Raw genomic sequence first — 22,647 nt, 5'->3', positions numbered from 1 at the left:
CGACCTTGGTTTTACATGGTATTCCAAGTTAATATCTAGGCCTCAAACAGTCACAACATTAGGTAACACGTTTTAAGCCCCTATCACACGGAACTGGATTTCTAGTAGGAATGCCCTAGTTGGCGCTGAACTGACTTTCTAGGTAGAAATCATGGCCGCCTGGCTGACTGCTTGACTGGTTTGGAGGAATAGGACATGTTCTAATTGCTACTAGCTTTCGTCGACTGGATTCTGTGGAACAGCTAATCGGAGCAAAGTTTGACCATGTGAAGATAATCTGGGAGTTTGCAAAGGAGCGATTTTTGTCTGTGGTTTCCGAGTGCTGGCTGTTTTTGTTATAGTTTCTCAGTTTCTCGATAAAAAAAAAGTAAAGAGATGATGTGCAGTGCATTCATGTTCAGTTCATTAATATTTAGGTATTTATGCAAAGCGATGAGATGTGTACGTGACAAATATGATTAGCTGAAAATGAAAATCCTTATTATTACAAGTGTATTAATAAATGTTTGACTTTTTTGTGAATGAATCCTGCGAATCTCATGTATGAATAATGCAAACCCGAGTTAAAGCTTGTTCGGTACGCATTGATTAACATATTTGTTTTTTGAGCCAATCTCTACTTCATACTTTTCCTTTTTTAATAAAAGCACAAAGCAGTAATTCTCCTACAACATTCTTCAAATTGCTCGTCCATGCCTACCTTTAAGCCGGCTTTAGACGAAAGCATAAATGCTACGGAAATGCTTCCAAAAATCTTATAACAGAGAGTACTTTACAGTTTTACACCAAAGAATTTCGGTTAGCTGTTCCAATTACAATGTATAATACATACAGCACGAAAGGCACGTCGAGTTACACCGTCTGTGGTGAGTGCACGTTGTTTACAATTGAAAAAGCTAAAATATTCTTCCATTCGTGTATAGTAAACGTTGTAAAGTATATATTTAATCAACGCCATTCTTCTCTACCTAAAACCATTTAATACGAAGCGATATTCCTCTCGGTTGAATAGTTATCGTATTTTAAAAGCGTGAAGTGATACGTTGTTTACATCTCACGCGGCCGCCATTACGGGAACGAAAGACTATCCACAAGTACGGTGTAACAAGTACCGTGTGAGGCGAAAACTAGCAAATGGGTAGTCAGTCCAGCGTCAACTAAAGCATTCCTAGTAGAAATCCAGTTCCGTGTGATAGGGGCTTTAAATAGTGATTTTCAGCAATAATGTTTATATCTTCCACTTTCATCCTTGTGCTTCCAAGAAATGGATGAATTTAGAATATTAATATCATTTTTTCATTAAATCATAAATTTCTTCAATTTTCATACGGTAGTTATTCGACGACCGAGAAATCTTTCTTGGTTTCTAATCCAAAGTTTAACTGATGCTACAGTTTTACTTTTTTGCGAGTTTAAGTGGCTGAGATTTCGTATTTAGACCAGCGAGCTTATTTAAGGCTGTGCTGATGGCAATTTCGAGGTAACTTTTCGATCACAGATGGCAGCACCAATGGTCACGACAAACGAGTGCCATGTTACAAGATCTACGCATAAATGTAATCAAGATAGATTCATACAGGTTGGTCGATTAGAGTACTCGTTCCAAAGCGTAGTTATTAAAACAATCCTTAACATCGCAAAACGTATTCCTTACGGAATCCATGTATATTAGTGATATGGTAGTCTAGAGGGTATCCCCTTAATATGGCACTTCACTAATTAATCGTACCTTTCGTTTTCAATTTTATATTTCTGTTTTCAGAAGTTTCTGAAATGTCTGTAGTCAGTGCTCGAAAGTAAGAGTTACTTGAAATATAAACAAGTAGCAGTCACTTTTCTTTTGGGTAACGAGTAATAAATTTAATATTTACTTCTTTTTTTAAAAAAATCGACATTAATAAACAATATTATGGTTTTCTAAAAAATATAAATAAATTCAATATATTATAATTTGTTGTGACCAAACGTTTTGCGGCTCGTAATTTTTTCAAGGGTTTCATATCTTTTATCTGTGTGTGTTCATATAAAAAATAACGTTTATTATTAATTTTGGATGGTCATAACTAAAGAACATAACCTGTTTGCATAGAGAATAGAGCCAGCCCCCGTGGCGGAGTGGTTAGCACATCGACGCCAGGGGTCCCGAGTTCGAATCCCAGCCTGGGCATGGATGTTTATGAGTGTCTGTTCATCAATTTCATCACATCATCATTCGTCCCCATCTTCGTAAATTATCCAAAAGTGGCACAATATGCGAAGTAAAATAACAATTCAGTCAATCATAGAGAATATAAAGTAACCGCAACATTAATTTACAGTTTATTTTCAATTACTGCATAATTGTAATTGAAAGGTTTTTAACTGATCACCCGATTTAAAATGGTTCTCCTCACTTCTAGCCCTGCACAGTGATCACTACTTACCATTGACCGTTATGTAGATGACTTTACTAAGGCCCGTCCCTATTTCGTTGTTCGCCTGGCAGAGGTAGTAGCCTTCGTCCTGTTGAGTCGCTGAGCGGATCACGAGAGATCCGTTCGAAGGAATCATATACCGAGACATGGCGTAGTCGAGACGCTGGTAGTCGGATGAAGTTTGGCCTGTAAGTTAAAAAAAGAGGAGAAAAGGAGTAGTAAACACAGCACTGATTCGGAAAATAAATTCTCACCAGAGAAATAGATCATAATTAAAACAACACTGTGAGAAATGGCGCCCAACTTGGGCCCGCAATGCTAAATAGGAATGACAAATGTAGACACTGAAATGAATAATAGTATTTAGAGAAGGAAAAGTAGTGTGTTGAGACTGAATGAGACTTGACTAGACGAAACCGAGACGAACTGCCCAAGAGTTCCATCTCGTTACATTTAAATAGTTAAAGCGATTTACAGAATTTAGTGAAATAGAATTGAACTTAGGAAGTGGTAATTTATCCAAACTCAGATATTATTGGCACATTATAAAACAGGTGGCTCAGTGATTAATTATAGATAGTTTAATGCCTATAAATCTCCGTTTTATGTTTGTTTTATGAAGTATTATGTTTTTAAATACTATTTATAGAAGAGATCCAGACGGTAGTATGCTTTATGAGGAATGAAATCGAAACTAAGTGAGACGATTTTTGGCAAAGGTCTCTCTTGTTCCCGGACTAGTCTCGAGTCACGAAATACATAGAGTAAAGCAACATATACAGTGAACCACTCTACAAAATTTCACAGCGTATAGATGGCGCTAAGGGGCAAACACATTATTTGCAGCAAGTAACGTGCAGTTTTCTGCATGTTACACACTGGGGCGTTGCATCACATAGGAAGAGTGAAACACCCAGGAAACAGGAACGTACGCCACACACTCGTATCATCCTCAGCACGAGTTATTCAGTAAATGCCTTTACCTCCCTCACTATGCTGTCATGTGCAAGGTTGCAACCAAGGTAACCTACAGGAAGTTGTGGTTGCTTAGTATAAGCAAGGCCGTAAATGTTCTGGGAATGACCCTGCCGATAAGCTACGAAGGTCTACTGACCCCAAAACCTTCGCAATGACCTGCCAGACTACTCTCTACCCAGAATAGACATTTTACGAAAATAGCCACAAGGTTGGCAGCTTCCTTAGCTAGGCTGAGGATGAGGAAAAAGTATAAATACTCCTGAAAATAGGAATCTGAAGTTCCGTGAGGCTGTCCTGCTGCTGTTCGTCGCTGCTCCTGTCTTAGAGGGTAAGCCGTCAATATTATAACTCGTACTTGGTAATTCTTCCTATAACAGTATAGGGAAGATCAATTCACAGAGAGCCAGTTAGTTAGCTTTAGTATGTAAGTGATGTGCTTTTGTTGACATGTCATACATAAAGCGAGATCATTTTATGTTCTGCTATCTAAGGGATTGACTCAAAGCAGCGCTGGATGCGACCAACTCTCCAAAAATGGATTTTAATCCTGGATGATCAGCCGCGTACTCTCTATAAATATCAGGCATGGATCAGCTTAGCATGCCTGAATTAGTCACACAGAAAATGTATTTTGATTTAGGTAAATTTTCAGATATCATAAATTAGTTAGATTTAGTCACGAATGAGATGTAGAGTTTTGGATACTCGTAAATCTTAGTCTTGACTCGATCTGTCTCGTTTTGAGTCTCGTATCTACATGTCTCGAAAAGTCTCGTCTTGCTCTCATTTTCTATTTTTACAAACCCATCTCCATAATCATTCGCATTTTATGCTTTATCTTCTTCCCTTTTTTTAAAACATTTTTTCATTTCTAAGCACCAATGATAGGAATAGTCACCGGCAATCGAGGTAGCAATTTTTATTCACAACATAAATTAAATATACAGTGGAACCCCGATTTTACGTTGCAGGATTTAAGGTTTTCCCGTTTATTCTTATCTTACCTTCCTAATACCCAGACGAGAGACTGAGAATGAAACAGGCTTACTCATCCATACTGAGCCAGATGTATACCCATCCCGGTACCTTCTCTATGTGTAGTAAACTGTCTTCAAATTTTTCTCCTAATTTGAATGCGGTAACGTGCCCCAAACAAACTTTATGCAGAAAAATAAGTCTAAAGATAGAATAAGATCGGAAGAAGGGAATACAGAAATGCAGGACAAAAGTTGTTCGGAAGAGGAAAGAAAACTGTACACCCTCGCCTTGCAGAAATGGAAGTAATAGGAAAACCTTGTACAGGGTGTCCATAAATTATCTATCTTGATGAAATAGTGATGATACTCTCCATGGTAAATATTCATTACACATTACTTTCAACATGTGCACCATCGTCCACATCACGACACACTTCCCATCTGTCTGCAGTGGCGCGAAATACGTTCTGGGGCATTGACGGTGTTGTGGCAGCAGCAGATTGTGTAATTGGGTTTTGGAGCTCCTCCAATGTCGTAATGGGTGAGGATGTCAACAAGACGGGGCACCATGGTATTATGACTTAAATGTTCGCACGGTCCTGAATGCTCACTTTCCTGGGAGATGGGTTGGGCGCTGCGGATTCATGTAGTGGGCCGCGTGTTACCCTGATCGAACGCACATAGACTCCTTTGTATATGGATTTACCGAAGGAGTTGTATTCACCCGACCCATTATCACATTGCAGGAGCTCCGAAACAGCATTACACAAGCTGCTGCTGCCATAACACAGCCAAAACTCAAGAAAGTCTGTCGCGCCACTGCCGACAGATGAGAAGTGTATCGTGATGTGGATGGTGCACATGTTGAAAGTAATGTGTAACGAGCATGTACCGTGAAAAACATTGAGAGTAAAGTCACTATTTTAACAAAATATATACTTAATTTATGGACACTCTGTATAGACCAGATGCGAATATGACATGAACATATTCGACGTACATCAAGGAGCATCTGTACCCATTATGATACGTACAGGGTCGTGTAAGACACGAAACAAAGCCGTTCGCAACGGTGTTAACCTGACCACAACCACCCAAAGACAAGCACTGGCCTGCAAACCCTCATTAGCCGAAGGTTGATGTGAGGCATGATGTTACAGAGTTGATGACAGGTACCGGGTTCGGCTCCATTTCCATCATAATTGGAATTACTAGCTCCCGTTGCTAATTGCGGTCTGTTCTAGGTTCTGGCCGCCTTCTGTGACGTCACGCCTGTCATCACGCGGTAATTAATTATTGCTGTAATTTGCGCAGGCGGTAACAAACAAAATCAGTTTACAAGTCCTCATTATTTCGTTCGAAAAGACAGACCATTCTTACATGTACTATAGCATTTTTCGTTAAAGATTCCCCAGAATCAGTCAGGCTTGTTACCATAAGTAATAATAAGAAGAGATACAGAATGAGCTGCTAAATAAAACAAAAAGAGAGACGAGAATGATCACAAAGAATTAAAAGGTGCAAAAAGGATGAAAATATGCGGGGGGGGGGGGAATAAAATGAAAAATAGTATGATAGAATAAGATGGGGAGAACAGGATAGAGAAACGCAGAATGAAAATGGTTGGAAAGAGGAAAGAAAACTGTACATTGCAGAAACACAAGAAAAGGATAATAGTTCTTGTATGTACGCATTGTTTGCATCATATAATTATTTATATTGTAGCCTACGGTTATTATTCGTTCATTGCAGAAGAACACTGGAATATACTAAATAATGAAAATTGTAACATAGACCCATTATGGAGTTTAGGCCAGCATCTTTAAAATTTAATGTAACGGAAAACATCAAGAATCTCTGTGAAAGCAATGATGATTTTCAATTGCCTCATGATATTTGTGATCAATAAAGAAAAGGTGATCAAATTTTTTTATCTAAAATAATAGTATAACAGACTGCTTATTTCACAGTTACATAGTCCGTCCAGTAGGAAAGGTGACTGATTTTTTTGCTACGGAACCAACAGTGCCATCTATGGAGAAGTATACGTACTATGTAGCGACATAGTTCGACTGTATTGCAGCAAAGTTGCAAAGCACTAGTGTCGATGGTCGACGCATACGGATCTTGAGACTGACAGTACCTGCTGAACGTCGGTCGGAAACGGAGCAATGTGCCAACATTAAATTCTGTTTCAAATTGGGTAAAAGTGCAACAGAGACGTTTCAAATGATTCAAACTGTTTACGGTATGGAGACATTGAGCCGTAAGAACGTGTTTAAGTGGTATGCAAGATTTCCTGATGGTCTAGGGTCCAGGCTCTCCAAAACCGAAGAAAGTGCGCATGCAGAAGAGCCGAATCAAAACCCTGCTCAAGGCTTTCTTAGATTCCAAAGACATCATCCACAAGGTATTCACTCCAGACGGTCACACTGTAAACGCTGAGTATTTCGTGGGTATTTTTCATGGTCTATTGGCCAGGATTCGTACAGTTCGCCCTGACTATCGGGAACAGGGCTCATGGTCTCTGTTGCACGACAATGCACCCGTGCACAAGAGCAGGTTGGTACGCCAGTTTTTGCCCAAAAAAGGGATAGTGGAGCTCAATCACCTCCATATTCTCCAGATTTAGCTCCATGCCACTTCTGGCTATTTCCAAAACTGCAATTGGCGTTGAAAGGAAGGCGTTTCGACACCATTCCAGACATCCAAAAGGCTTCGACCGGGATTTTGGAGGCAATTCCGAAACAGGAGAACCAAGACTGCTTCACAAAGTTCTACAACCGCTTCAGTGCATGTATTGACTCACGAGGTATAAACGTTATTGTAAACAACCAGTCCACAACGTCTTGTCTTTCATTTCTCATTAGTCACCTTTCCCACTGGACGGACTGTGTAAGTTGCTATATTACAACAATGTAACAGTGACAACATCCATTGTTTCACTGACTCTTGTTTGTTAAAAAAATTAACCATTGTTATAACTGTATCTTTAATCAAACTAAAAATAAATGTCTGATGAAGGGAGCGTGTGTTCTCCTGAAACGTCGCAACGAAAAACTGTGTTTTTATGCCTGTAATAACCGTAGACTACAAGAGAAATAAGGGATAATACCGCAGAAAAGAAAGTTATTGAAGAATAAAAAGGGAAACAAAAATCGAAGATAAGAGCAAGAGAAGGCAAAATGAAAAATAAAAATAAAAGTTTAGATAGAAATATAGCAAAATAAATTAATGCCATAAATATAAATGTCACATCGAAGAAGGGAAGACAGAAATAGTGAGGGAAGGAGAGGTACAGAGTTTGTACAAAAAGCAGAATCTTCTGGAGATCATATCAAAGAAGATAAAAGCAACGGAGAATCAGAAATGGAAGTAGTCAATAGAGAAAACGAATGATAACAAGTGAGAGGGACATCTGAACGTCCAAGAGGCGAAATGTTGAAACAAAAGCCAGTGAATTCTTACCGACAATAGCAGCAAGCACGCTTGAAAATGCATGTTTCACGAGATGCAAAGAGCAAGGAATAATCGAATTAAGAAATCTTACCTTTTCCTCTCATCCACGAGATGGTGGGCTGCGGAAACCCATTCGCCTGACAGTGAACCACGACGGAGCCTCCTGCGAGTGTAGCCATATCCTGAGGCTCTATCAGCCATTGTGGTGCAACTGGAAAATAACAGATAGAAATCTCATGTTGATTGTACTCATTGATTTATTGAAATAGTACAGGGTTGTCCAAAAGTGTGGAAACAACTGAATAAAGATTGAATGGCATTATATTTTTAAAAACTAACATTGCAGGTTTGTAATAGGGGTGGGGGAAAATGTTATAGGGCATATGACGATGACGGCCGCCATCTTGAATGTAGCTTTAAAAGTTTAAATGGAAACCATGTCGTGTAATACCTCATTTCAATAGGACATTTTCTCACGAGTTCAACGGTGTGCATAATTTTGCTCTAGCACCAACAGGGATGAAGTTATTAACGTTTTTATGCTTGCATCTGCAGGTATTCGCGGAAAGGTGATGGTGTGCTGTGGTGTGTGCGGGACCCGTGTTGTGGGCCTTTTCTTCGTCAACGGGACATTAACGGCGGTCGAGTATCGTCGCATGTTGGAAGTAGACATCTTGCCACCTCTGTTGTCTGACGATGGGTAAATTCCCTGTGTTTTACCAACACGATGGCACCCCTCCTCATTACGGAAATTGTGTTCGTCTGTACCTGGATGTGCAGTTTCCCAACACTTGGATTGGACGACGAGGTGCTGTGGAGTGGCCACCACGTTCCCCAGACCTCACTTCGCTGGATTTCTACCTGTAGGGACATGTCAAGGCCATCGTTTACTCCGAGAAAATTCGAGATATTGTTCACCTTAAGCAACGCAACATTGACGCATGTGCCAGCATTACTGCAGACACTTTACACTGGGTTTTGCACGAATGGGTATCAAGACTGGATTTAACTGTGGATCACGATGGTCATTGAACATGTCATTTAACTGTGAGTGGTCATGGGTTCATTACGAGCCTTGTTTGGGGTGACAGACACAAAAAACGTCAATAACTTCGTCCCTGTTGGTGCAAGAGCAAAAAAATCAAAAACAAATCGTTAGGGCGTCTGACTACCATGCGAGATACCCATGTTCGATCCTCGGTGGGGGAGAACGGGGATTTGTCCACCTGTTCACTCGGCTCCGACGCCCATCGAGCGTCGTATAATGTGGGTACCTGGAGGAAACTCTACGAGGTAAAGGCGGCCGGCGTGGTGCTGATCACATCACTCCCACCTTCGGCCGTGATCAAGAAAGTGTGAGGCTCTAACTCCACTCCCCCTATATGTCTTCATGGCGTTGTGCAAAGCACAGGGGAGCACTTTACTTTAAAAAAGATAGTTGTCCTAGTTAATTGAAAAGTAGGTGAAATCGAACGGGAAACGAACCCAGAACTTTCGGCGCGTGAAGCTGATCCGCTACCACCGGGCAAACAGCACACTTTGCAGTTCAATTTCTTTGCCGAATGGGAAACTCTGAAACTTTGAAGTCCTTTTTTCGTAAATTACTGGTTAGTGCACGTAAGCACCTAGGCATTCAATAGTTTTAGAGTTCCCTATCACTACACGAAGTCTCATCCGAAAATCAATTTCCCAAGCCGTGGCCTGTCCTTGTTAGAAATATCAATGCCAAATTTGCCAAAATAAAGAAGAGAGTACAAAACTAATCTTTAACATTTTATAATTTATCATACGTTTCTGTTTTCAAACATTTTATTTGAAGTTTCTAGGTTAACATAGTTTTTATATACAGTAGTACCCCAATTTTACGTTACCGGCTTTCCTGAAAAGTGTTAAACAGAGGTTACACTCTAGTGATTGTTTTGCTAGAAGCCAACGAAATCGGTTCACACAAAATATGCATTACGGCTGTAGCAATTATCGTTAGAGTCCCAATACCTAGTTGTCGTTAGTGTGGAAGTAGTTATGGAAGGGCTCTGTACCTTTGACCAGCAGCTGAGCAGTGTGATTGACGGTAGCCGCAGAGTTGCTGGCGACGCACGTGTACTGCCCGCTGTGCTGCGCCGTGATGAGCTTGAACACCAGCATGCTGAAGAACTCCTCAATCTTCTCTTCGACCTTCAGCGAAGGCGGAAGTCGATTCCCGTCCTTGAGCCAGGAGAAGTGGATGGGGAGATCCCCGGAGGTGATGCTGCAGGTGATTTGCGTTCGGCCACCCTCTTGGAGATTCGGGGAAAACGAGAAGTGCTCCATCACCGGCGGTCCTGTGAAACATAAAAACAGAAAGTTACGTTCTCTCCCCCAAGTCATTTTTTCTGGAGTGTTGTGCACGGTGCGGCGATAAACAATGAAACAAATTTGTTACCATAAGATGCAGTAGGACTATCACCAGTAAATTAGTACTAGTTAGGGGGGAAAAATTACGTCGTACATTACTTGAATGCAAATAATCACATCTGGGAGATTTCTTCTTTGAGATGACCCACAGAATATCTATTCTAATACAGATTAAGTAATTAGTTCATTACTCTTGCTCAATTTCACCAAGATAAAGAATGACCAATTACGAAAATTAATATTATATCCGGAATTCAGATAACTATATATTTACTCACATTTCCAGATATATGACTACAAAAAATATCATGCTGGGTCTGACAGGCCAGGTCCATTATGAAGTCAGTAACAACAGCAGAAGCTGAATAACACTTTTTGTTTAAAATAAATACTAAAAGATGTAAAACATGATTTCAATGAGTGTTCAAAATTACAATATTATAACCCAGAAGTTTTTTTTTCCTGGAACAGCTTCTCAAGAAATGATCTGTCGTCTGCGGACATTGTTGCCAAGTGTATGTTTCTTGAAAACATGGTGACTGACCGTGCTGTTGCAAGAGTCCTTCGAAAGGGCAAGCAAACAATATCAATGAGCCATTGAAGCCATTAGACTTAGACGGAAAATTATATTCCTCTCTCCACATAAAATATATATTATCTGAGTGTCAAGAGAGAGAAACAGTGTGAGGGGGGAAGAAAGGAAGGGAAATAAAGAAGGAGAAAGATAAAGTAAGGGAGAGAGAGTGGGGGTTGATTCCATTTCCATTTTTCTCTATCTCAGAGAAAGAGAGAGAGGGGGGAAGAAAGGAAGAGAAAAGGTAAGAACAGAGAAAGGAAGAGAGTGAGAGAGATAGTAAGAGAGAAGAAATAAATAAATGAGAGAGAGACAGAGAGGGCTTTCATTATTTCTTTCTCTCTCTGAGACAGATGGGGAAAGAGAGGAAGAGAAAGGAGGAAAATAGAGTAAAATAAGAGAGAAGGAAATGGGAAAGAGGAACCAAGAAGAAAAAGAGAAAGAAGGAAATGAGAGAGAAATAGAAGAGAGAGAGAGAGAGATGAAAGAAGGAAATGAGAGAGAGAGAGAGAGAGAGAGAGAGAGAGAGGGAACGAGGGAGAGAAAACTCTCTCTCTCTCTCTCTCTCTCTCTCTCTCTCTCTCTCCTGTCTTCGCCTCCCCTTCGTTGTGCATGTGGCAAGGAAGCGTTTAAATTTCCCTCCCAAAGGAAACTGCGTGCTCTGACTGGCAGAGAACAAAGCACGTGCTGTCTCCAGCGCTCCTCTCATTGGGTGGAAACACTAACGTGTTGGTTGCTGTCTTTCAGCAGACGACAGACTACGGAGTGACGGGAGCGGTACCAGGATAAACCTTGTGAGGTATAATCTCGAGAAAAAACTGAGTGGTAGTGCTACTTCGTGTCTGACAGACCTGGTCAATTGCTATGATTTTTATACCCTCGAAACAAGATCGTTAATACGCCACTGTTCATACTTACTCTTGACCTCCACAATCATTTCGCGCCGCACTAATTCGCCGTTTCTTCCAGTGACAGAGCAGAGGTAGGCTCCACCGTCGTGGGCCCCGTCCACACGCTCAATGACGAACGAGCCGTTCTCGTACACCCTGTGCCGGAGGTCTAGCGGTAGTTCCTGCCCGTGCCGCTCCCAACGGATGGCGCTGACCGGATATCCAGAATACGGACAGAGCAGAGTGACGTCAGTTCCGGCCACGGCCGTCAGAGTGGAGACTGGGCGAATGTATGGCGGACCTGCGGGAAGGAAAAGAATCTTATTGTTTTGTATAATATACAATAATGCACACACAATTAAGAATTCGATTACGAAAGAGAACTAGGGGTTTTCTTGAAGGAATTGAAAGCTAAAATAAAAAAAAAATATCTTAACTATACTTTGTCCACTCTAATTTGATTTGATTTGATTTAGTTTATTTTACTTCGCGTTTTGTGCCTCTTGGCTAATTTGCGAAGATGGGGATGAGTGATGAAATGATGAAATTAATGAATGGACATTCACAAACAACCAAGCCCGACCGGGATTCGAACCCGGGACCCTTGGCGTCGCAGCGCGATGTGCTAACCACTCGGCCACAGGGTCGGGCTTTGTCCACTCTAAGAATGATGTCAAGAATTATACATGATTTCTGAGAAATTCTATTGGTTATTCCAGTGACAGCTGTGCAGTCATCTTACGCATAGGAATATAGTGTGTGTGACAAAGCCATACCACTCAACGTAGCTACTATATTAAAATTTCTGGACCTTACATTATATGTAACTGTGTAGTTACGACCAATATAATAATAATAAGAACTAACACATAGGAAGGAAACTCTTGTCAGAAATCCATGGTTTTTGTTATTTAGCGTCGCTTTTCTGCCACTATTGGCTCATCGCGACGGTGAGAATGACTGATGACATGACATATATATATATATATATATATCTGCAATTTTTATCTTGTCTCTCCCTGATAATCTGTCGCTGATAAATTCGATCGGACAACTAAACTTTATCTTACCATTCCTGTCAGTTCTTGATATATCGTAAGTTAACACTAGAAAAAATCATCAACAGCATCCGCAAGGGGGACCGTAGGATTTTTCTCACGGTGGGCAGAGTCACATGAACATTATTATTATTAATAATATTATTACTGCTATTAGGCTATTATGGTATGGTTTTTATTGTTGTTGTTATTATTATTATTAATATTATTATTATTACGTTACTATTACTACTATAACTTATGTTTTTTTTTTAATTACATACATTTTCATATTCTGTATATCTATATACAATTTGCATAACTTTATACTTAACATTAATTCATGCAGGACAAAAGCTGTTTTTTATAGTTAGATAATGAGTTGAAAATATACTCTACTTCAAATAATTATAACGTACGGCCTGTAAGTCACAGAAAACAATACTTTTGTTATAAAAAATATCTAAAATTTCAGCATTCGAATTACATTAACTCTTTCCAGAAATCTCAGGGGGGCAGCATGAACATTAGATTAGCCGTGTTGGTCCTATGGTCTACCGTATCAGAAGCTCTTCAAAGATTCTTCAACGTATTTCGAGACAAAACGGCGCTCTTTAGAATTCATGCATCTCACATCATGCACGGAATAAAAATAAAACGTCACGGTACGTTTATGACGTCTAAATTCAGAACCACACACTTTTTCTTCTTTTCACCCGCTGAACATGCAGCAAGAACAGTTCTCTAGTGGTCAAGAGATGGCGCCACGAGTCTCGGAGAAAATGGCGCGAAACGACCCTGCGGGGAATCCCACAACGACGACCGCAGCGCTCCCGGCGGAAATGAGGGAAACCACGCTTCCCCCACGGGTGAAAGAACATCGATTCTTCCTCTACAGTCTCGGGGCGACAGGAAACACAGCGTCAAGAAACAAGCGACTTGAGGAAAGTTTGCAACGGTAGGTGGCGTTGGTGTGCCTTGGGCAAACTTTTCGCTCCGACTTTTGCCTCCAAACTCTGATTTCTCTTCCCTACTTTTCCCACAGGAAAGTCTTAACTTATAAATGCTGGAAATTTCTGGATAAACAAGAACCGTGGAGCTGAAACAAAGTACACATATCTGTGTAATGCAAGAAAAAGTTCAAAACGCGGAAAAAATATTTTAAACAACGATAGGTGGCACCACTATCCACCTGAGTGTAAAATTGTTTATTTACTTAAATTCAAGTTTAAAACTAGCCAATTTCTTTGACTATAATTTGAAATAAAAATAGTGTGTTTCGATGTACATACAAAATATGCTAGAATAACAGAATAAAACAACAATTAGGCTAGTAAAAATACTACATCTCGCGATAATAAGTTGTATGTCCACCATTAATGGTACCAAGTAAAAGTACTAAAAAAAACTCATGGATTATTATTTTCTCTTTTTAAATATTCGCTCATTAACAAAACACAAAAGCTTATTTGAAACTGTTTTGCAGGAAAAGAATATATCAGCTTTCGCCCTCAACGAAGCATTCTTAACGCCAAAACTCAAACCCAAGATCAGCGGATATACTGTGATTCGACATGATGGGCCAACGGAATCTCAACGTGTAAATGGAAGGACTGCAATTGGCTTTCGAAAATCATATCCTCATAGAGAACACACATTACCACAGCATTTTAACCTGCCGGAATACAGCATAGCAACAATATATCTGAGGCACAGAAGCATTACCCTAGCAATCATCTATGTTCGGCCTGGACATCCTATACCATACAACTTTATCAATTACATTGAAAACAGCTACAAGCATTACATAATCATGGCCGACATAAATCTCCATAGTCGACCACAAGCCGAAAAGCGACAATTTCACCAAACTATAGTCAACTGCCAAAATTGCCATTTCCACCAACTTCCGAAACCATCTAGACCAGTGTTCCGCAACCGGTGTGCCGCGGCACACTAGTGTGCCGTCACAAGGTGAAAGGTGTGACGCGAACTTTTACCTACTATTGGAATATTTTAAGAAATTAATTGTGGATTTTAAGTAAGAAGGTGCTTGTTTATTCTTGCTGATAACTGTTATATTTTCATAGAAATTAAATTTAATTTATTTACTCAATATTGTTATAGTTTGATCATCTTATATGTATTCTCGCCTGTAATATTGGGCGGGTTTGATGGATTACAGGCAGCAAGCTTTGTGTTCACCGCATAGAAAGCCGCGTAAGACATTTAGCAAGCCTTTTAGCGGCCCGCACCAATCATACAATAGAGCTATTCAAACGAGTTCTTTGTAACACTGCATCTTTTGTGTACGGCTGGCTGTTTTGTGTCTGTTTGTCTGAGCTTCTTAAACTTTATTGCTCTTTTCCTTCGCCGAAGGACCCACACATTGTCAGACAACAATTACAGTATTTCAGATCAGTTCTATCACAGCTGTGCTCTGCAGTAGTGCGAATATTGGATTGCTACACCAGTCTTACTATTTTCTTTTTTCGATATGGATATGTTCCTTGTACGGAGTGGTCCATCCTCGAGTGCAAGTAGTGAAACCATCGAAAGTAACAAAGTAGTTCACCGGCAATATAGTGATAACTATTTATCTTAAGGTTTTTTTTTGTGTGTGGTAACAAAACATGCCCAATCCCTGAGTGTGTTGTGTGTGGTTAAAAACTCAGTAATGCTGCTATGGTTCCCAGCAAATTAAAACTACATTTGTCAACAAAACATTCCTCTTTGTTAAGTAAAGATGTAAATTATTTTCGTCGGTTGTTGGAACAAAATAAAAAAACAAGTGACGCTCATGACTACGTCGGTATGTGTTTCGCAAAAAGTACAGGTAGCTAGCTATAAGGTAGCCGAAACTTATCGCAAAGGCCAAAAAACCACACACAATAGCAGAAATGTTGTTAATGTCCGCGTGTAAAGAAATGGTAAAAATAGTCCTGGGTTCAGAAGCTGCTACTGAAATTTCAAAAATTCCGCTCTATGCTGATACAATCAGCCGCCGAGTTAGTGACATCGAAGACATTATGAAGGAGAAAATAAAAAGCAGTCGAAAGTTCTCACTTCAGATCGACGAGTCCACCGATATTGGCGGTCACGCACAACTTCTTTCCTACGTAAGGTATGTTGATGGGGATGTAATTGCAAGTAATTTCTTTTTTTGCAAAGAACTACCCGAGCGAGAAGAAATATTTCGTAGGACTAATGAATATGTGGTCCGTAATGAATCAACATGGGAGGACTGCGTTAGAGTTTGTACAGACGGAGCCGCTTCTATGACAGGCCGAGTGAAAGGATTCGTGGGTAAAGTACGCGATGTAAATCCTAACTTACGAACCGACCATTGTATCATTCACCGCGAAGCCATTGTTGCTAAGTCTTTGCCATCTCCTCTGAAAATTGTGATGGACGAAGTAGTAAAAGTCGTGAGCTTCATCAAATCGCGGCCCCTAAATATGCGGCTTTTTAACGTATTGTGTCAAGAAATGGGATCAGAGCGCACTACACTTCTGCTACATACAGAAGTACGATGGTTATCTCGAGGTAAAGTGTTAACGCGAATGTTTGAACTTAAAGAGGAGGTACTTTCATTTTTGATTATTGAGGGGCATGAGTATGCGGATTTATTTGCAGATGATTAATTGGTATCTAAGTTGGCATATCTTTCCGATATTTGCGTACACTTGAATGAACTAAACAGAAAAATGCAAGGTAGAAACGAAAATATTCTGACTAATATGGATAAGATTCAAGGATTTATTAATAAGATGAACCTGTGGATACAGGCAATTGAAAATGGATGGTGTGAGATGTTCCAAACTGTATGGCCCCTTGCTGACGATAACAAGGTGTTGATGGACTTAATTAAAAAAAAACATTTAGTACTCTTGCAGCAGACTTTCAAAAAATATTTTGGAGAGACCGTTGAAGATTTTTGACTGGGTTCATGATCCATTCAGTATGGATTCGAAATATCTTACGAAAAATTTACGCTTACAAGAGGAACTGGCAGATTTGAAAGCAGACAGAATATTGAAATTAAAATTTTTCGAAGTGCCTTTGGATACATTTTGGTTGTCAATAAACAGTGAATACCTGGATATCTCCGAGATGGCAGTTAATGTGTTATTACCATTTTCAACTACTTATTTGTGTGAACTGGGCTTCTCGACGTTGGTTGCAATTAAAACATCAAGGAGAGAGAGACTCAAATCCATCGATGAAGAAATGAGGCTTGCTTTGTCAACGATTCCGCCACGAAGCAGCCGTCTGTGTGCAGCTAAGCAGTATCACATTGAAGGTATGAGTAGAGTTATTTACTTTAAAATTCGTATTAGAAATGTGTATTTTCTACAGTGAATTAAAGTTAATAAATTTTTAATAAATGCATAAGTCTATTCATGTTTTATAATAATAATAACAATGACAATAATAATTGATTACATAACGACGTAATATTTCGTAATTATATTAAGATTCATATGATTTTGAGGGGACAGACATTTTGGTGTGCCGTGTTGAGTCTAGGCCCGTCTGGGGTGTGCCGTGAGTAAAAAAAGGTTGCGGAACACTGATCTAGACCAATCAGCAGTACTCCTCGAGATGTTGTACTTACATCGACTTCCCTCCTTACAAATAGCAACGTGGATGTACTTGAACCCATTGGTAGCGATCACGCACCTATAATCTTTACAGTTGACGCACCTGCACCAACTCCTCACAAACCGTTTCTCATAACAAGGTACTCCTACGATCAAGCAGACTGGGAAAAATATCGTAATGCAATCGAAAACGCCATGCAAAACGCAGATACGCCAACAAACGATATGGATCTGGATGATGTAGTCCCATTACTCACTTCTGCCTTAACTGAAGCTGCGAAAAGTACCATCCCACTTCAAACCATCAATCTATGTAAACCAAAATTACCGCCGAACTATCTGAAACTGATTTCAGCCTCCAGGCATGCCTTCCGAGAGTATGTTGTAACAAGAAATCCTGAAGCGTTACGGCATCAAAGACAACTCCTCCGCACGGTACGAAACTATATCATTGCACATAAAAGAAGGAATTGGATAAAAACGTGCAATACACTGGCTGATACATCCCATCCATCCAAATACTGGCAGCAATTTAACAAACTCACAGGGAAAAGGTCAAGAACTACATATCCCATTATAGTCGATGAGAAATTTGTAGACGACGACCAAGAGAAAGCAAACGCCTTTGCACACCACTTCCAAGATATCTTCACACCACAAACTGAACCAGTACACAAAACAACCCTATCACGTACAGTAAAACGTGTCTCAAACCTAACAATGACCATAGTATGGATGAAAACGAACCTCTAACCTCACCTATAACACCAGAAGACATCGCATGCGCCATATCTCGGAAAAGGAACACTGCTCCAGGCTTCGACTCGGTAACCTACCGACTCGTCAGAGAGGCTCCAAGAACCTTTCTGCTAATCCTAGCCACCATATAAACCTATATACTACAAACAGGCTACTTCCCGACAGAATGGAAAGTTTCCAAAATGCTGCTGTTCGCCAAATCCGGGAAACCTGTTCACGAAGTATCCTCTTACAGACAAATACAGCTCACATCGACCCTCAGCAAAATCTTTGAAAAAGTACTTGTACGCAGATTGCACCAACACCTTTCATCCAAGAAGCTCCTTCCTGCACATCAAGCAGGCTTCCGACCATCCATCAGCCTCAACGACCAACTTCTGAGATTGATAACAACTATAACAAACCATTATAACAAGTCCTCGCCATCGTGTCTTCTTTTATTCGATTTCGAAAAGGCGTTTGACAAAGTATGGCATTCGGGATTAATATATAAACTCCACAAATTCCAACTTCCACAATGCTACATTCGCCTTATCCATTCGTTCCTGGCAGTACGCATGGCATACATCTCTCTGAACTCGGCAACATCCTATCCAATCTTCTTGCACACAGGAGTCCCGCAGGGGTCTGTTTTGTCGCCGCTGTTATATTTAATGTATGTAACAGATATGCCGACCATGGATAACAACACACACGTATTCCAATTTGCAGATGACACTGCTTTCCTAACTCTTGGAAAAACAGTTCAATCCATTAATAAAACACTCCAAAAGGCCGTAGACTCCTTTATTAGCTGGTGCAATCAATGGAAACTATCGATAAACTCTGCAAAAACTCAGGCAGTAGTTTTCCTACCTCCCCACTGTCGCTCCAAAGTACACCGAAACCCCAAACTGTTGGAGATTAAAATAGAGGGGAGACGCATCTTACCTTCAAATCACGTAACATACCTTGGCGTTACCATAGATGAAAAACTGACCTGGCGTCCACACTTAGAAAGGATAAAGAAGAAGGTAAAGAACCGCCTAAACCTATTATGGAAACTGGTGGGTACATCTTGGGGATTACACCCGACAACAGTCCTAACCACCTACAAAATGTTCTTGCGCCCAGCCATCACTCACGGGCATATTGCTTGGATGGACGCTTCTCTCTCCTTCTACGACCAACTGGAAATATTTGAACGGCACACATTTAGATTGGCTTTCCGGATTAAATTACCTTATCCCACAGTATTACTGTATGACAGAATTTCCTTCCCGACTATTTTGTATCACGTCGAGAGCCTTCGCCAACGATACATAAACAAAGCCGTGATATCCGAAAACCCGGTATTCTGGAATACCATTCATCTTGATATCCGACATGATGCAGCACCTACACATATTTATACACCATTACAACACCTGCTCACCATGTATTCATGTTATCTAGATGAGCTAGACCCACAGAAACACGAGTACGATATATATCATCCATCGCAGTTATCATGCCATATTTAACCCACCACTACAGCCTAAGCAGTACCTACCAACAATACTCCGACTCCAAATATCGAAATCCATATTTACATTCTTCTCAACCACGCCCAAAAGTAAGTAAACACATACGAATCACCAATCTTAATAAGAAAAGGACCATGCAATATAAAAAGCACTTAAACCCTCCAAAATGATGAAAGACACATCACTTAGAATGAAATCACTTACCGAAGTGAGGGCATAACCCTCTCAAAGGGTCAACACTCGCAAAAAAAAAAAAATCAAAGAATACAAAGAAACTGATCAGTGATCGGTTAGTTTGTATGAACTTTCCAGCCTGATCATTACCAGTGCGTAATTAGAGATCGGTTAGTTCATTGAACTCTCCAGCCTAAGTATTGCCTATTTTTGTGGGAGCAGGAAAAGGTTTATTATCCATTTTGCCTTGACTCATCTCACTCAACAGGTCGCTAGGTGCCATGGCTTGCCGCGAGTTGATAGCTTCCTGGAGATGAGGCCTTGCTCGAGAAAAGGTTTATTATCCAATCAATTCTACGAATGCTTCTACTGTACTTCTGATGTCAGTGAGGCGAGTAAGATAGAAAGGGCCGAAAATGTGTGTTAATTCAAATTAAAGAACAATTGAAAAAAGGGGGGCGAAACGTAGAACAATGCTCAGCTTGATTTTCGGAGGGTCTAGACACACTCTATTGTTGACTTGTAGGTAAAAATCAGGTGTACTTGAAAACGAAACATTACGGAGACAGGATGTGCTCGTCGGTTTGGAATGCAGACCTTACAAATTCCATTACTTGTCTCATCCGTGAAAAGGTACCAGCCTGACAAACGGATCTGAATCGACAGGTATTGGAATTTGTATAGCGAAGCAACCGAACCGATCTGAGAAGATCGGAAGGGAATTTCGGGATCAGTTTTGGATTTGGTTTGTGCGAGTAAACATCGAGGAAGACAGAGCGCAGGTATGTACCTGGAGGACGGAGGCGTCACTTCGAACTTATAAAGGTCTGAGCCTTGTTACACAACCTCTCGCTAGTCCCTTTATTTTAAACCTATAATTAAATTCCGGTACTAAAATAATAAAATAAGGGAAGGGGGAAACATGGTTGGAGACGCCGTCTTTTTTGTAACTTTTAGTAGTAGGTGCGAGTTCCTTATAGGAAATATGTGCTTCAGAACGCGGGTTAGGAATGCTAAGGAAAAATGAACACGAATTCGACTTATCTTTAACGAGGATTCAACAGCTGGCGGAACAAACGGTTCCGATTTCACCGTCTCGTCCAGTCACCAGGGCAAGGTCGCGATACATACAGCAGTTTTCCACCAACACTGCACATTCCACGGACTGTGTTGCCATTATTCCTTCCACCGTTGTCAACAATACTGAAGTCATGGCATTGAACATACAAAATTTTATTCAACCTGAAAAGTTTTCAGGGGCAAAACCCTTAGAAGTTGATCAATTTTTCACAACTTTTGAAAATATGGCGGATGCATTAACTTGGACCCCTGCAAAAAGAAAAGATTTCTTGCCTTTATTCTTCACTGGAATCGCTTTAGATTTAATAACGGGAATAAAATCTCAACCAGATTATGCAAATAAGGAGTATCAAACGCTCAAAACAGAAATTGCCAACACTTTTAGGGACATTGGTCAACCTCTCCAGGTTGAGGATTTCTTAAAGGAACAAGTCCAACAAATTCAGGAAACCCCGCAAGCTTACATCTTGCGTAAGCATGCCTTGATCCAGAAATATCTGCCCAAAGCATCAATAGAACATGTAATTTATTACATTGTGAGGGGACTACGTACGCAGTACCTTCAAGTAGCTTCCGACAGGAATTTTAATTCGGTGGATGAACTTCTACGGTTCATCAACAACTTACAAAGAAAACAAACCCTTTTGGAAGAGCAAGCGTAAAGGGAAGTTAGGGAATTAGCGGCGCTTAAATATACCCAAGGTCTAGTTGCATCAACAAATCAGATAGGATTGCAAAACATAGTAACCCAGCCTCCCATAAAAGAACCTCTAACTAGCTCAAATAATCAACAGGAAATAAACAAGTATATTACAATCAGACTGGTTCATCGGAACAACAATCACCTAATGCCTCTTTAAACTATTGAAACCCTATGAACGTGGGAACGGTCGTCAAGGGAAAAGTTTGCATAGAGTTCCCATAATTAAACAGAATAATCTTAGTTTTCTAGAAGCAACAGTAAATAGGAAACCTTGTAAAGTACTTGTAGACATAGGTGCAAATTGTAGTATAATAAATGACAACTTGGTTCCAACAAATGCAAAAAGAATAAACATAAATTCAACCATAGCAGGAATAAGTGGAAATTCCATAACTGTCAGACAAATTACCTACAAGTCAACAATGTTTTGCAATCCTATCCCACATGCATTTGAGGGTATGCGCTTATGCCCTGGTGTCTAAAAAGAACAGGACGTCTTATACATGAATGTCGGTTCCCTCTTTCTCTTCTCTTTGCTTTATTGTTTAAATTTGACAAGTTATCTTGATTCTACAGGTGTCTGGAGCAGAAATTCTGCAGGATCAAGTACTGGGGCTGTTTGGCAGTCCTGGACAGAACCGGTTTGCAAATACAATAAGCATAAAATGGTTATGCATTTGGCAAGATACGTACATGTGTAGAGTAATAATGCATGTAAAGAGAATTTTGAGTATGTGAAAGCTATGTAGAAAATAAGATAACGTTTGATTTATTAATAGTGGGTGGTTATAGTTGAGAGGAAGAAGTGTATTGGAATGACTTCAATAAGAAGGAGCTATTCTGGAATCTCCAGGAAGGGTAGTTCCTGGAATGCGTCAGGATAGCGAGCGCGTTCATAATCGTGTCACCAGCGGGCGCGTGACGCATTTTTTACGTCATTTAGTATCATTCATTATGAGCAAGGATTTTTATAATATAAACGTAAATTTTTTTGGGTCTACATTTATTTATATCATATCTGAGGTTAATATAAATGAAACACTGAAATACAAGTTAGAATGCTGAAAAAAATAAAAAAATACAGTACGTAATTTATTAC

General features: G+C 40.1%; 1 protein-coding gene across 1 annotated transcript in view; it reads right to left on the bottom strand.

The window, feature by feature from the left end:
* Positions 1-22,647, bottom strand: part of Dscam3 (Down syndrome cell adhesion molecule 3) — an 823,298-nt gene that overhangs the window by 94,676 nt on the left and 705,975 nt on the right. The window contains exons 12-15 of the mRNA XM_083132903.1: positions 11,715-11,987; positions 9,868-10,149; positions 7,920-8,039; positions 2,424-2,600 (exon numbers count right to left, since the gene is read on the bottom strand). Coding sequence (XP_082989029.1) covers positions 2,424-2,600; positions 7,920-8,039; positions 9,868-10,149; positions 11,715-11,987 — 852 coding nt within the window. The remainder of the gene's footprint in view (positions 1-2,423; positions 2,601-7,919; positions 8,040-9,867; positions 10,150-11,714; positions 11,988-22,647) is intronic.

Source organism: Lepisma saccharinum, chromosome 12 (genome assembly GCF_977018435.1).
Source record: "Lepisma saccharinum chromosome 12, izLepSacc3.1, whole genome shotgun sequence".
NCBI lineage: Eukaryota > Metazoa > Arthropoda > Insecta > Zygentoma > Lepismatidae > Lepisma > Lepisma saccharinum.
The sequence above is the reverse complement of the archived record's forward strand: the minus strand, read 5'-3'. Positions and strand labels throughout refer to the sequence as shown.